This window comes from Eucyclogobius newberryi, unplaced genomic scaffold, assembly GCF_026437365.1.
Source record: "Eucyclogobius newberryi isolate DKJ021-1_F unplaced genomic scaffold, fEucNew1.0.hap1 SCAF_11, whole genome shotgun sequence".
NCBI classification, from domain to species: Eukaryota; Metazoa; Chordata; class Actinopteri; order Gobiiformes; family Gobiidae; genus Eucyclogobius; species Eucyclogobius newberryi.
This window is the reverse complement of record NW_027315735.1, coordinates 18,596,415-18,612,559: the sequence shown is the minus strand read 5'-3', so window position 1 is coordinate 18,612,559 and position 16,145 is coordinate 18,596,415. Positions and strand designations below refer to the sequence as shown.

Below are 16,145 nucleotides of genomic sequence, written 5' to 3'. Positions count from 1 at the left end.
TAAGGATTATCAGGGCTAATCTCTCAATCTGACACAGCAAGCTTTCGGCCAGACAACCATGTTTCCCCTTCTTACTGCTTACACTGACCTTTAGCTACAAGAGGACCGTTATCTCTTGTTTTTATACAGTAAGGCATCCATTTGCAGTACATTTTTATTCATCTTTTACAAAAACATGTTGCCTCCGACATGAGAATAGAACGCTTTATTTGATGTAGTTTGTGGCCGTAAAATTGAAGTAAATGAGTGGACTAATTTACATTTGTGTGTAAGTGTGTGCTCCTTAACTGAAGATTGTGTTGTCTTGTCCGTGTGCCTGGAAGCTTTGGGAGTGTGTTGGGAGATTTTATTGTGTGATTTTAACATGTTGCTCAGTAATACTCAGCCCAATCAGAGCCATTTAATCTGCTGCCTGCTTATGAAGCTCTGCCTAATACATTGCTGTCTTTTTGTGCTCTTGTCCCCAACAAATGACCTTTCCTGCCACTTTCCATTATCCTATAAACCCCTCTGTCTTGTCCTTCTTGTGCATTCCCCTTTTACTCGCTTTCTGCTGCTTTGCTGTCCCCTCCACCGTCCCCTCGACCCCCGTCCGTACGATGACTTGTCCTTTACCAGAGTGTCACCTGTGTCCTCGCTCAGCCTCTGCCAGCCCACTGGCCCCTCCTCCGCGTGGGCCCGTGAGGAGCCGCAGCAGTGACCGGCGGAAGAGTGGCATGAGCACTTCCGTCTCCGCTGATGGAGCCATTGACCCTGCAATGGTACTACCACACATCTGGTTTAATACTTATTGTTTTACTGATTTGAAGTATATTTCTTTTTGTGATTGTCGGCAAAATACATCCAAGAGTATAACAGAATAATTGCTTTAAAAGGCCTTCGTTCAAATAGGTGGATGCCAATGAAGCTACTTATTCATGCACAGGTCCAAGTTGTAATGCAGAATGCTAACTATAGGGACATTTCTGTCTTCGAGACCAAGGTTTGATAAAGCTTATATTAAGTTTAATGGGTTATTGTGGACTCCTGACAACACCACAGCCATCACTAGGGTCTTTACTGGGTTGCCTGCGGTGCCTGGCTCCAGTGCTTCTCCTGTGCAGCAGTGAAGGGTCTCATTGTGATCGCATGAGACAAAGGCATCACAGTGGCCCGATTACAGAGACGGGCCATGCAAAGCAGACCCAACCCTGACCCAAGGGCCTAATGTTAAAGACCAATATCATCATTGCATTGTGCTATTGCTGGTAAAGCACACACTTTGACGCGGTTGCCATGTCATCGGCCGATAACAAACTTGTGTGTTTTCAGTTGAAATTTGATATTTTGGACTTGGAATAAATTATAAGTTCACCACATTTACACTGTTGAGGATTAGAGTGATGATGTACTTTATTATTTTGAATAGCATTCATTTCCACTTTAAACAGTTCATTCACTTTTATCCCACATCTAACTCCTGATTCTCTGTCAAACTACAGAAAAACAGGCAGAGTGGGGCACAACGTCCAGCCTCACCATCTACTGCCACACGAAATCGCTCACCATCTCCTGCTCCTAGTCCAGCTCCAATGAGGACTCCCTCCCCAGGAGCAGTAAAGTTAGTAAAACACTGACTATATAGAATTTAATAATTGAGATCACAAATACACCGTTATTTTTCTAGGCAAAATTCAAAAGCACGACCACCTTCACCTGGTGCAATGAAACAGCGTCCGCCATCTCCTCAGTCTACAACATCTAAACCTCCACCCATCCAGAAACCAGCTCTCACTCCAACAGGGCCCCCCACCCTTAGAAAAAGAGACTCAAAATCCAAGGATTTGTGCCCTGCCCAGCCAGTGTCTGCTCCATCTTCAGATTCCAGCAAGACCAAAGAGAAAGATGGTGAGTGATGAACATGTCTACAGTTGTATTTAAAGTGACTTATTATATGCAGGCTAGATTACACATTTCACTAAAATATAGTGAGCATGAATATATTTAGTATATATTTTACTACACATTTATTTTGATGTATTTCTATTTTTTAGTTTTACAATTTTGGTGAATTTAATAATGTTACTTCCTGATTGGGCATGAGCAGCAGATGGTACACAGATAAAGGTCATTCCATAAATGTTACCTAACAACTATATTGTAAACACAGGGAAAAAAACACAATAGTTATGATTTAACAAATGATAATACCTGATAACATATTTTTATTTATGTCGTTCAATTATTATTTAAACTGTCAGAAAATGTCAGTTGCATAAATTGTATTTTTGATGTAATGTCACAGATTGATGACAGAAGACGGAGGGATTCTGTTTCAGAACGCAGCACTACTTCCTGTCACTTTCAACTTTTCTTTTCAAATTGCCACGTGACATGTAAAACAATGATATTCAGAACTGATTTTATCCCACCAAACCATGTCATAATTAGAAAAACACGAGAACCTGTCAGATGCGCTTTAATTTTGTCAGAATGAATCGTCCTCAGTGGAAATTCTGACTACTTCAATAAAACAAAGCAATGATGTTCAGCTACTTGCATGCGAGTTGTAATGCATTTTTATCTAAAATCATTCAATTTATTCTGTAAAGTTGTTGTATACAGTTACAATTTAAAATACTATTTGTTCCATGCCCTGCTGCACACAAGGGTGAGTGAGGTGGCCAGAGCTCAGTTTGCAGTAAATCTCAAAGGAGCAGGAGGCCTATTAACCCCCAGCTGGAGCCACATCCTGTTCCAGATTTAGGAGCTCTCACATGTGCCACCATCTGGCCACAGTGGTGATCTGCATGTGACTGTGACTCACAGCAAAGGCCCAGTACAACGGATCTACCTGAACTTGATTGTGCTCAGTGATAGAGCTTCATAGTACTGGTAAATCAGGTTAACCCCAAAATGCCTCGATCGCCCCAATCTGGCTTTGTAGCACCGGACCCCGACACTTGCATTATAATTACACTTTTAAAACACTTTTAAATAGTGTATCTTTGTAATTCAAACCAAACCCCTTAACAGTTTGAATTTTCTTGTCTTGATAACAATGTCTTTATCTTGTTGTTCCTTGACTATATAAACTAAAGGTGCAACAGGAACAAACTCTGCAGCTGAAGCTGCCAAGATCTTGGCCGAGAATCGCAGGCTGATGCGGGAGCAGAAGGAGAAAGAGGAGCTGCTGAAGATACAGAGGGAGGAAGAGGAGAAGTAAGACAATTTATATTCAGCTATTCATTCATCATTTTGTGACTCGTGTCGTGTATGACTTCACACAACCACACACCGCTACAAGCATTTTATATATTTTTTCCAGAGTCAGATTAGAAGAAGAAAAGCTATTAGCTGAGGAGGCTCGACTGAAGCGCCTTGAGGAGGAGAAGCTGCTTGCAGAGGAGCGTAAGATCAGAGAAGAGGAAGAGGCTCGTCAGGCTGAAGAGGATAAGGTGCGAGAGGCAGAGGAGGAGGCGCTGAGACAGGCTGAGATCCAGAAAGAGAAGGAAGAGGCGGATGCCCGTGCCCTGGAGGAGGCCAAGAAAGCTCAAGAACAAAGGGAGCGCCAAATGCAACAGAACCAGCAGGAACGCATGGAGAGGAAGAAGGTATGTAACAGTAAGAGTGCTTTGTGTGTGTTTAGATCACATAAAACATGCCTGTTTTCCACAGAGAATTGAAGAAATAATGAAGAGGACCAGGAAAGGTGATCAGAGTGACTCTAAGGTTAGTCCACATTGTTCACAGCTTATTTTTTTTCCCACAATATTATCACAAATATATCAGATGCATTTAGTGTATTAAATAATTGCACATCATCCTTTGTTTCTGTAGAAAGATGATGATGATAAGGACATAAATGAAGATGACGAGGACCCAGACGAAGACCCAGATCAAGACCCAGATCAAGACCCAGACCAGGACTGTGAATCTAATGGTAGGATAAGATGTTTATAATACCTGAGCAAACACATAATTGATGAATGATATTCTATCATGTAGCAGAGACCTGTGAGGCTATAGAAGAAGCTGAAGTTGCTGAAATACCTGTGTATGAGCTGTCGTCAGGAGAACCCGCACCTCAAAGTGAAGAGCCCGTATGCAGTGTGAACGGAAACCCACAGACGGAAAACAAGGAGAATAACAACGGTCTGAACACAGGCGACACTCAGACTGAGGGGTACGACAATACTGTAAATGAATCATTTAATTAGGTGTTTGTGCATGTTCAGGATTTGTTCTTTATTCACTTGTCACTTCTTCTTCAGTCTTGTGCCCAAGACGCGTGTTGTGGAAGGCTCTGAGTTTGTGAATGAGCAGGACTCAGCCAAGGTCATCGCCGCTCTCAATGGAAAATCTAACCAGTGGAGCTTTGAGGGCCTCATTGACCTTAATGGCCACAACAGCCGTCCCCTCATGGAGGCAGAGGTCTGCAATCAGGTTTTACTGGACTGTGGTGGGACCCCTGATGGGAACAGGGTTACGTTTGAAGACAAAACTACTCCTGTAAACACAATTAATTCCTCTAATCAGCCCATTGAAGCACTGTCAAGTGAGTGTCCACCTCTCTCCTGCACAAACTAACTGTGATTCAGGTTAAAACGGTCTTTTCTCATAATATTTGACCTTGGTGTCCTCATCCAGATGTACTCCTCCAGAATATGTCAATGAAATCCTTTGCTAGTTGATACCAGCTTCCTCTAGCTCCATGTATAAGCAACAAGGAGCTCATGGGGAAACAGACTGCCACAAGTGCTAAATGTGCACCCAAAAGGACGAGGAAAGCTTTGAGTATCTTTCCAAACACTTCAGGGAAATTCCATTTAAATTAAAGTGACCTTTTGTGAGTTAAGCTCCAGGTCTCATCCTTTTTCCACTGTTTGGTTCTGAAGTACTAAATTCCTTTTCTATGTTATGTCCAAGTTTGACAATATTTTATAATAACTTTTGTTGGGGTACATTAATGTAACTTATTAATTTTGCTGAATTTGTAATTATAGTTATTTCCTTTGTATGATACCTTTTACAGGATACACTTATCATTTATATAAACTATAGAAGGATTGATACATGTACTGTAACTTGAGTGAAGGTGGGCTGCGGCCCTCCCAGTTAAGCATGTGATCTATGAATTACTTGACCAGCTGTTTTCTGCAGCAACCAAACATATGGCCTTATCGTTTTCTTATTGTCCAATATTTAAACTTGTTCAATATTATATTGTGTTTGGGTTGTTAAAGCTTCATTTGCTCCACACTGCACCATCTGCTCAGAGCAAACACACTATTCACTTTATTCACCACTTTCCAGTCTGTCGTTTGTGATACCTTTTTTGGCCACCAGATGCTCCAGCAGCACAACTGTTACAAACCAACGACTGTAGAAAGCCTGCTGAAGGTGTTTAGTCAGTGAAGTCTTAGCAATGACTTTAAGTAGGGCTTATGGTCCTTTTAGGTTAATTTATGTGTGTATAGACTTATGTTTACTAACCGAATCACTGTACTTTATCTGAATTCCAGCTGTTCAAAGTGAACGTTTTAAAACTAAAATGCACAATTCCCACACCTCTTTGGGGGAGGTTTGCTTGTTTCCCATTGTTACAAAGCTGGGTTCTCGGTCGCAATATTCAGATTTACTGAAACTTAGCCATTTTTCCCTCGAGTACTTTTGAGTTCCATCAGTCCCAGTTCACTAGCTGCTTCTAACAAAATGCATTTCATCCATTTCAAGTTGTATTACTGATAGTTGACTGATGATTTATGGAAATGCAAGTCTACATATTTAAATGTCATTGTATTGTGTGTGTGTATATAGTCAGTATTAGACCGGTGAAGCCGAACTGGTAATGGAAAGGTTAGATATGTGAAGTTGTGGAAAGTTGGTGTCGGAGCGTAAAGTAGCTGTTGGACTAATGCCCTGTGTTAGGGAAATCAGGAAACATTTGTCAGCCATAAACCCACCATTTCTGTGAAAATATGTGCTTGTTACATAAGGGCTACAGGCAACGCTTCAAAGATGTGGACCTAGATTTCTGCCTTGTGCGCCGCTTCTCAGACTTAAGATTTTAGCCTTGAAAAATGAGCTCAAAGAATGTAAAGTTCAGTCCGATGTAGTAAAAACAACTATCCTCATGCTATCCCATTTTTATTTTTACCCTAAATAAAAAATAGAAACTTGTATAAAACCCAATATGTTTTTCCAAGCGCTTCTTGTAGTTGTTCCCTAAGATGGTCTTAAATGCTGCTCGAAAAGATATTGTATGTACTCACATCCTGCTGCTTATCAAGGACCTATACTCATACTTTCAAATGGCTTTCTCACGTTACAAAAACTGTCTTAATGTAAGATTATTTTTATTATAATATAACTAAAATTCTTGTCTTCACCTCAGCCTCGACAATCAGTCCACCCTAGGAGGGCAGCTTTGAGAGTCTCCATACCCCGCCATGTTTGTTCAGAGGTTAATTTGTACTGTAAATATGTTGAAAACTTGTTGAAAAAAGCAAACTGTTAACAATAAAGACTTACAAATTATCACTTTGCCATATATTTATTTTTTGAGTAAAACATCTGAACATTTTATTTTATTCTCTACGGCCTTGTAATATTCAGAGGCAGTTGTTCTTTATATCTGAAATAGCATCTGGATTTGGTTTTAATAGCAATCTGGATTGAGCAATATTCATACACTGCAAAATATTCTATTTACATATTGTATATTCTTCAAGCTACTGAGTTCAGTCTAATAATGCCAACTTATACATTTTAAAGCAACCTCAGCATATTCCAAAGCACTAGCATTGCCATCTGCGTGATAAAGTGTTACAGTTTCTTAGCACAGTCGGGGCAGTAGACGTGATCGTCGTTGATGACAAAGCGCTTATTGGCCAGAGAGAGGCAGCACTTCTTGCAGTTGAAGCAGTACTCGTGCCAGGAGTAGCCCTCGTAGTTGACTACGTTTGTGCCATGGCCGAAACCTAGATTTTAAAAGCAAAGCATTTGTTAATATTAAGATTATTATTTAATAAGTTAACTATAAATTTATAAAAAGTCAAATGGATGTAAATTATGCAAACTGGCACAAGAATAACAACCTTGGGGATGCTAGGACCCTCTGATTAAAATATTGCATTTCCCCAGCTTTTTCAATCAGTACATTAGCAAAGCACAGAAGGTCATCAACAAAGACACATGCCAATCATCAACTCCTGGTTGATGGAACAGTCACTCAAGGAACCTGAAGCACCAATCTGTACTACCTGGATTTATTACAAAATAGCATATTAGTCAATGCCACACACACAGATCACTGAATCCTCGAAGATGTACGATAGGACTTTAAAATCCTTCATAGCAAACTCGCTCGATGTGGCTGTGGAAACTGCCCACGGAGGGTGAGAAATCAATTACATATCATATAGGAGAGGTATGTGTATATATGTGTTTGTATATTATATAATGTTATTGTTACTGTATGTATTTGCACCACACTGCTAAAACATTCCTTTTTTTTTTGTTCCTTAATAACATCAAAACTATTCTGAGTCTTATATATGGTGAGTCTCATATATTCTGAGTCTTATATATTGTGTGTCTTATATATTGTGAGTCTTATAGATTGTGAGTCTTATTGTGAGTCTTATATATTGTGAGTCTTATATATTCTGAGTCTTATATATTCTGAGTCTCATATTCTGAGTCTCATATATTCTGAGTCTTATAGATTGTGAGTCTTATAGATTGTGAGTCTTATTGTGAGTCTTATATATTGTGAGTCTTATATATTCTGAGTCTTATATATTCTGAGTCTCATATTCTGAGTCTCATATATTCTGAGTCTTATAGATTGTGAGTCTTATAGATTGTGAGTCTTATAGATTGTGAGTCTTATTGTGAGTCTTATATATTCTGAGTCTTATAGATTGTGAGTCTTATATATTGTGAGTCTTATAGATTGTGAGTCTTATAGATTGTGAGTCTTATATATTCTGAGTCTTATAGATTGTGAGTCTTATACATTGTGAGTCTTATAGATTCTGAGTCTTATAGATTCTGAGTCTTATAGATTGTGAGTCTTATAGATTGTGAGTCTTATAGATTCTGAGTCTTATATATTCTGAGTCTCATATATTCTGAGTCTTATATATTCTGAGTCTCGTATATTCTGAGTCTCGTATATTCTGAGTCTTATATATTCTGAGTCTCATATATTCTGAGTCTTATATATTCTGAGTCTCGTATATTCTGAGTCTCGTATATTCTGAGTCTTATATATTCTGAGTCTTATATATTCTGAGTCTTATATATTCTGAGTCTTATATATTCTGAGTCTTGTATATTCTGAGTCTCGTATATTCTGAGTCTCGTATATTCTGAGTCTTGTATATTCTGAGTCTTGTATATTCTGAGTCTTGTATATTCTGAGTCTTGTATATTCTGAGTCTTATATATTCTGAGTCTTATATATTCTGAGTCTTGTGGATGAGGCTTATTTTTTCTAGAATGAAAAGCCTTTAAAAACCTGCTCTCACCTGTTATTGGGTTCTTACATCCATGGCATTTCTTGGCCACATCTGTTTTGTAGCAGTCGACACAGTACACGTGGTCGTCATGAGAGGTGAAGCGAGTCCCTGCCAGAGGTTTACTGCAGGTATTGCACTTGAAACACTCCGAGTGCCATGGCTGGTCCTGATAACTGATGCCTCCAGATGTGATCGGCTGTGGAAACAGAGAATCCTCTTGTACCAATAATATACTGAAAAGTACTTTATTGGCTGGTGAACTGTCGTCTGTGTACCTGCTTGCAATGGAAGCACTTCTTGGCAAACTTCTTGTCGTGGCATGGAGCGCAGTAGATGTCATCCCCTTTAGCCAGGAAGCTCTGCGTGCGGATTGGCTGCTTACAGTCGAAACAGGTGAAGCACTCCTCATGCCATACCTTGTTCTTGTACTCCACATTCTGGGATCCTGAAGTACACATTTAAGTACTAAGTTGCTCCCCAAGTGACACATAATGCATCATTTAGAGCAGAGTCGTGTTTATCGATGCAGTGAGAAACAGGACTCTACTCTCTGCTCATCTTCAGACCGCGCCCATGATTGTTACCTGGCATGACCACTTTGTAGCAGCCTTGGCAGCGGTTGCCGTCCTCCCGTGAGCTGCACTTGCCGCACATGATCTTCCCATCGTCGCGGGCGCAGAAGGGCTCACTGGCCAGGGGCTTGTAGCACTTGGCGCAGCGGAAGCAATCCTCATGCCAGTGGCGGTTTTTATGGTGCAGCTCCTGGAAGCACAAAGTAAATATTTAATACTTTTAATTTGAAGTGCTTACACACCCTCTCAGACTATTTATAATATCTTAATTGGCTAAAAAGAGAAGCACAATACTTAAGGAGAACTTTGTGCAGGTTGATACTACTCCATCAATGAGATAGGTGAGCAGGACTAGACCTTGGCATCAGCTCCGATGGGGCGTCTGCACTCGGCGCAGGTGTTGGCACACAGCTTGTCGAAACACTTGGTGCACACGTGCTTCTCGTCCTTCTTCACATACTTCTTCCCGTGCAGGTTGTCCCGGCAGTAGTGGCAGTCGAAGCGGTCCGTCATGGTGGAGCTCATGTAGTGCCTCGGACCTGCCGACGTGCAAAACAACAGTGTCTAGTTTGTATTCAGGCTTATTTCAAAGTCTTTTGCCAAATCACAAATGAATTTGCTTGTTTAGTCGGGAATAGAGATAGATGTGTCTTGCTCATGGGCAGGCAGGAGCGGAGATTGAACTTCCAACTAGTGGGAAAACACTTTTACTGAAGCACTGCAGAACAATAACTGTGTATGTGTAATAATGTGTAATACTGTGCTATTCAGGTAGATATTGTTATTTCGAGAGTTATCACAAAACCTCTCCAGTATTAGTGTTAGTTCAACTGCGACAGTCTTTTAAATCAAATACTCTCTTGCAAATAATACTATAAACATATTTTCCCACTTTATATTGATGACATAACCAAAGCATCTCCATCGGGACAAAGATGAGCTTTGTGAGAGGAGAAAGTGAGCCCGTCGTCTTTTCAAACCCTCCCTGGAAAAGCAACAACCATATTTATAGGCTCGTGCATCTGCATAATTCACCCACATACAGAACAGACCTCCCTACACTGGCCTGCACAGATTTATATTTTGTGTCGGCTTCACTCCATTATGAATCAGACTAAACACGGTACTCTGGATTACTTTGGTTTGTTCATTGGTCAACATTCCTGCGCTCCCATCGGACTGGCCTGAGTGGTTTCCTGGAACAACTCTTAACGTCTTATCAATTTGCTGCTAAAAAATGTTCACGATGGAACATTCTAGTTCTAGTCAGCCAGACATTGCATAACCAAATGTATTACACCAAGAGAGTTATTGTTTTGACCTAATCAATAAATAATGTGAGCATAATTCAAACCTTGAATGTGGAAGAAAAAGTAAATGAGACTTTAGACAGGGCTCAGAAAAGGTAAGGCAGGACTGTGTAAATGAAACAGAATACACATCAGGGGCCCCTCAAGAAGTCTATGTATGCGAGATATGACAGCTCAAATTCATAGCAGAGTACTTAAGTTATATTATTATTCCATTTACATTCCATTCTGGTAAATTGGCCTTATCAAGAGCAGGACAAGGGAAACATTTTCAAGTACAGCTATTTTGGTGAGGCAGACGCTCATAACTGCAGCTGTGCATCAGGGATAAACACAACAGCGCTCTCAAAATCTGTCCAACTCAGTCCATCCATCAATACGCACCCAATATTATCCAGCCGTTTCTATTTAAAGTGCGGTGACCTTCAAGAGCGACTGGCAAAGGGACAGAGGACCACTGGGACCTTGCAGCTATTGTGGTGAGAGATGTGGGGAGCGATACGTAAAGCTTTTGTTGTGACAGCTGCCCCCAGTTCGAACAGCCGTGGTATGTGCCCACATTCTGCTCTTTACGGACTGGACGAAACACATTCAGCCCCAGTGGGAAGTCCAACTGGAAGATGCAAAGGTCAGAGGCGGATCAGTTGTGGAGGTGAGTCACAGCCATGGAAGAGGGATGGGATTACGATGAATGATCACACAAGCTTGTTCTAAAGGTTACATTATGTTCCGTGTCATACGCTACAAGTATAACAAACTTGACCTTATCTGACTCTATAGAGTTTGTATTGACGGTAGCTGGATGTCCTGAGGTTTACAGCTTTAAAAAGACATCGATTACATACAGTTAAATGACAACACAGCTTAACAATACAAATACATCCTTTCCTATGATTACGTTGCAATGTTTCAATAAAGTCTTTTGACACTGGAGATCTTGGAAATGTCTGTTTCAGGTCGTCATACATCTGAACATAACAGTTTTTGTCCAGTTGTTACAGGCTGGAACAGTAAAATGACCATGAACTGCATGTCCAGTGATGTTTGGTACCATTTGCTTTACAAATGTAATATTTCACTGCAGTGTGTGACTTTTAATATGCCGTTTGCAGTTTACTGTTCTTATTTCAATATATATTTCAAGACAAACATAGCCGTAGCTGTTATATGGTAAATACAAGAGTTGGAATATCAACAATATACCCAGGTTCAGGAATATTATAAATTGTATGCGTCAGAATTTGTTGTGATATTCCACATTTGTGTCTAACCAGCACAATTATGACATTATAAGACATATGTTCAACCGGAAAAATCCACATCTTATTATTTTATATTAGCACAGAAAAGATCTAGTCATAAAAAAACTCTAAAAAGTTGATACCTGAATGTCTGTAGAAGGTCATGGTTGCTTTGGTCTGGTGGCCTGTAAGTAGAATAGTCCAGTAGCACCCACAGCGGGATGATAAGGGCGTGATGCGGGCACGGGTCTTTATACCCTTCTGTGACCCGACCCTCACAAACCTCTGCTCCTTTTTAGGTTTCACATGGGAGATAAAAGTGGATGGGATGGGGGACTGTTGGACCGATTTGTTTCATTAAGTCCATGTTGAATTCCATTGCAATAGCATCAGGCGTAAAAATACCAGAATGATAAAGCCACAGGGGAAACTAGATCCTCCCACCGCCTTCATTGTTCTGATCCTGTACAAATGACAGGATGACCACTGCATCAAGTGTGCGTGTCTTAGCTGAAGGTAAGTATGTTTTGTACATTACATACACAATTATAGAGAGACAATTGAGATGAAGAGGGAGGATATTTTATCTACAGCGATTGAAAACACCCTTTAAGATTCTTTACATAAACAGAAGACAGGTTTCACCTTTTCATACTATATTTCAAGGACAACACTAAAACTATCTCCATACTTTTAATTACAACTAATAGGTGCGGCGTCCACAGTCTATGATTTAAAACGGGATTAGTTGGTGCATCCTGTTGTTCTCTGTCACCCAATTATTCCAAACCCACGAGCTCTAAGTAATGACTGTAATGACCGGGGCTGAAACAGGCAAATGTTTCCAGTAAACGAACTGCTCTGGGCCCTTTTGTAAACAGTCTGATTATGGTTTACTGCTGCTTTATGCGACGCTTGGACAACAAATAGTATCTTAAATTGCGTTTGTTATTTTGGGCATTATTAGTACGTTGGATTAATGTGACTTTTCTGCTTATCCAGAGACTTTGTTGGTTTTAGAATGTCCCACAGCATGGCATTAAACGTACCTATTATGTTGTGTTTTTATTACTCAAATGTACCTTGAGAGACATTCATTCTTACCGTTACCGGGCTCACCTCTCCACAGATCTGACCTGTAACTTGGCTCGACAGTGTCCCCCAGCTTGTCCTCCAAGTTTAAGTAAATTTAATGCCAACAACATCAACAACATCTTCCAGAAGACAAGCAGAGGGTTACACAGTGCACCTTTAAATTGAACATATGCTAAATAGAAGTCTGAATTATAATAAATGATGTTTCAAACTTCATGCCATTTGTAATATTTTCAGTTTAGCATGTGTATTGTTCCATGTGTCATTAGGGTTCTTATCTACAGTGTCTGAATCCTGTTACACACAGCAGCCTTGTAAACACATAACAGTGGGATATCACCTATCACCGCTTTAGCTTCTCGTGGAAACAGGAAGTCACGCAGTACTGCTAAAATAATAGAGTGTACTAATATATGTAGGACCGAGCTGCCAGTCTAAGCAGTCCAGGGGAAATGCTGGAACTGAACATAGAGGTGTGTGGACAGAGATCTGGCACTGCGACTGGGAAAGGGTTACGGCAGAGCACTGGTCCCAAAGGTCACAACAGCAGCTCTCTCAACACTGTTACACGAGTAATGCCCCAATTGTATTTAGAAGTACTTAGAACAACACAAATACTGGATTAATTAGAGATTTTGGCCAATGGCATGTAATATACAATAGCACTAAAACTCAGCCCTACAATGGCAGCGTGAGCAGACTTGAGTGGTCACTATCATCATAATGTGTTGAGTGTTCATGAATCTGGTCCTGTGCTGACTTAGACATACAGTATCTCGACTCTCTTCACAGCTCTATTTGAAGTATTACAGCATAAGCCACTTCTGTATCAGGAACTGTCCTATTCCACGTGAGATCCCAGGTCAGTGTAAGGTATTATTAGCATTAACGAGGGTTGTAAAGATAAAATAGAAATCAATACCTACGTAGTCATTGATAGAAAATAGTATTAAAACAATACTCAATTGACCAGGAATTAATACTTTTGAACTTTTAATTTCAGATCAGACGTAGTATGTCCAGACACATTATATTGTGTACAATTATAGTTTTAAAATGGAGATGGAGTTTTCTGTGTTTTTTTTTTTTTTTGTCTGGTATTGAAATTAGTATTGAGTATCACTTTTTTTCAAATTTACTATCAAAAAAGAGTTTTTAATTTTCTTGGGACCAGTTCTCCTGTTTTAAAATCTGAATAAAAGAGAGGTAAACAATGAAAATGAATGATGTAGCTGTCCAAAATGATTTATAGCAGCAACCGTGACCGATGAAAGTAAATGATTGAAAGGCATAACAGATAATGCAGCACAAGACTTGAGAAAATTAAGATGCGAGCCTCTATTTGGCCCTGTTTACGGAAGTATTTGAACAAAACGTGAGAGAATGCAGACATTTAACATATCTCTCTCCCACTCGTATCATCAAGCTGCACTTCCTATTTAGGAGGTGTTTTCGGACCCTCTGAAATCGCATGTGTTTCTTCCTTTCACTCTCCACCATTCCTGTCTCCACTTAGTCCCCCCGCTCTATTTAAGAGGATAAAAGACATGTACAGACTGTCCTCTTGAGCGGGAGAGAGGGCTGCACTCCAGAGAACAGCTGGCACCAATGCTCCCCGAGGAATTTGTTATAAATGTCTCACTAAACTGTCAACAATAATACAACATTCCCAAGAAATGTAAGTCATTTGTTATTGTGAAAAGGCTTGTTCCATTGTAAACACGACATGGATTGTAAAGGCCGATGTCATTGTTTGTCTAGACGGATGACCACAACCTCCAGGTTTCCTTGGTGACCTCATGCGCTTGTTTTGGTCCTGGTCCACACAGAGGAGGAGACTGTGTACTCCAGCAGATGTGTTTTATTGTTAAACAGCTTTAAAGGTTTAACCCGACATGCAGTGAATCACATCATTCATAGTTTATAGGAGTGTGAAGTTTATTCAGTTTGATAATAAAACATTATGATAATCGTGTTTATTAATGTTATATTATAATCTTAAAATACATTTTGACAATTTCAGAAACAAAAATAACTCCTTTCGATTCAAACCTAAATGTGGAGTGCTTTTTTGTCAGGTAGTTTAACATTGTGTAACATTAATTTTACTTAATCATTCAGAAGGTTTCATTTCATAGAGCTGATCCCATTGGCCTACATGAGTAATAGTAATAATGTACTGCAAGGGTGCTGAAAATGTACTCATTTACAAGTACAAGTACGGCTGCTAATGTTTGTACATAAGTAAATGTATTCATTCAGGTTGTATGCATGAAACATACTTTGAAAAATATAGGCTTACTATTAAATTGTTTCTTTTTATGCACTTTTTTTGCACAAAACTTCATACTTAGACAGTTTTAAACTCGGCATATTCGCTGTGTATGTCAAAAGAAGCATGGACAGCGGTGCTTTTGGGTGATTGGGACCTGTCAGTTAATTACGATTGCATGGCAAAACTTACAAGTAGTTTTTACACAAATTTACAAAAAATAACAAAAACAACCACAACAAATCCACCCATTTACAGTTATATAACTTTATAATTAGTTGCCACATAGATGTACACAGCATTTTGACATACACTATGATGTTCTTGGGTGCAGATCAAGTCTTAGACCCGGTAAGCCCAACATCTTGTCCTCTGAATAGTGTTTTTGCTCATCCATAAAGCTCTTAAAAAGTGCAGATCTGATTTTGATCCCTCCAGGAACCAAAGGTGTTCAACTCCAGTGTTTGATCCACACCTTGTAAAAAAATGATGTGTTGTGAGTATTGTGTGTTTGCTTTTATTTAGGAACAACTTCATGAGGTAATCTTATGCAGGATGACAGTGTTTAGCCTGTAATTAGAGTCATTTGTAACAAGTATACATAGGATACATTACTGCATGCATTAAGACACACAATTCATATCATGTAGTTACAGATAAAGTAACCTCTTCTGAACGGAGTAGATAATACTTTCCCTTTTATTGCCATTAACTGTTAGATATTAAGTTATGACTAAAATATGGATGTTGAAGCAAACTAGATGTCACAGTGTTTCATGTGGCTTTGACTTTGTTCCTTTGCTTTTCTATTTCCAGACTGAGAATATTTGGAAAATAAACATGCATAAAAAAAGATGAATATAGGCTGTTTGAGATTAACGTAAGCAAATAATATGTCACAACATTTGAAGATGCAACAGAGTTTGAGATGTTTAGAAGTAAAGTTAGTGCACTCACCTCCTGGAGCAGAAGACGCGTCTGTGGCAGAGGCGCGCGCTCTGGAGACTGCGCTGCTTTGAAGAGGAGAGGGAGACCACTTCTGGACCCAGCCAACCCTCTTTAAGAGCTCACAAACAATTACCTCAGCCAGGAATGAATTTATAAGCAGTCTAGAATATTTCTCTCCGCGCCCGAGGCAATTGAGAAAA

General features: G+C 39.7%; 2 protein-coding genes across 3 annotated transcripts in view; one reads left to right on the top strand and one right to left on the bottom strand.

Annotated features, from left to right (window-relative positions):
* Positions 1–6,517, top strand: part of map7d3 (MAP7 domain containing 3) — a 20,729-nt gene extending 14,212 nt beyond the window's left edge. Inside the window, exons 11-19 of the mRNA XM_072436832.1 lie at positions 619–761; positions 1,482–1,600; positions 1,667–1,887; positions 3,081–3,201; positions 3,308–3,593; positions 3,658–3,711; positions 3,820–3,922; positions 3,988–4,165; positions 4,254–6,517. Coding sequence (XP_072292933.1) covers positions 619–761; positions 1,482–1,600; positions 1,667–1,887; positions 3,081–3,201; positions 3,308–3,593; positions 3,658–3,711; positions 3,820–3,922; positions 3,988–4,165; positions 4,254–4,569 — 1,541 coding nt within the window. The 3' untranslated portion in view covers positions 4,570–6,517. The remainder of the gene's footprint in view (positions 1–618; positions 762–1,481; positions 1,601–1,666; positions 1,888–3,080; positions 3,202–3,307; positions 3,594–3,657; positions 3,712–3,819; positions 3,923–3,987; positions 4,166–4,253) is intronic.
* fhl1a (four and a half LIM domains 1a) lies at positions 6,517–16,145 on the bottom strand. Of its 2 annotated transcripts, none has more exons than XM_072436819.1 (6): positions 15,955–16,145; positions 9,437–9,618; positions 9,092–9,269; positions 8,783–8,952; positions 8,517–8,703; positions 6,517–6,962 (listed from the first exon to the last, which is right to left on the bottom strand). In XM_072436819.1, exons 2-6 carry the CDS (start codon positions 9,602–9,604, stop codon positions 6,808–6,810), a joined length of 858 nt encoding a protein of 285 aa, XP_072292920.1. In that variant the 5' UTR covers positions 9,605–9,618; positions 15,955–16,145; the 3' UTR covers positions 6,517–6,807. The 2 variants fall into 2 exon arrangements, with proteins under 2 accessions (XP_072292920.1, XP_072292912.1); XM_072436811.1 differs by lacking the exon at positions 15,955–16,145 and adding an exon at positions 11,774–11,927.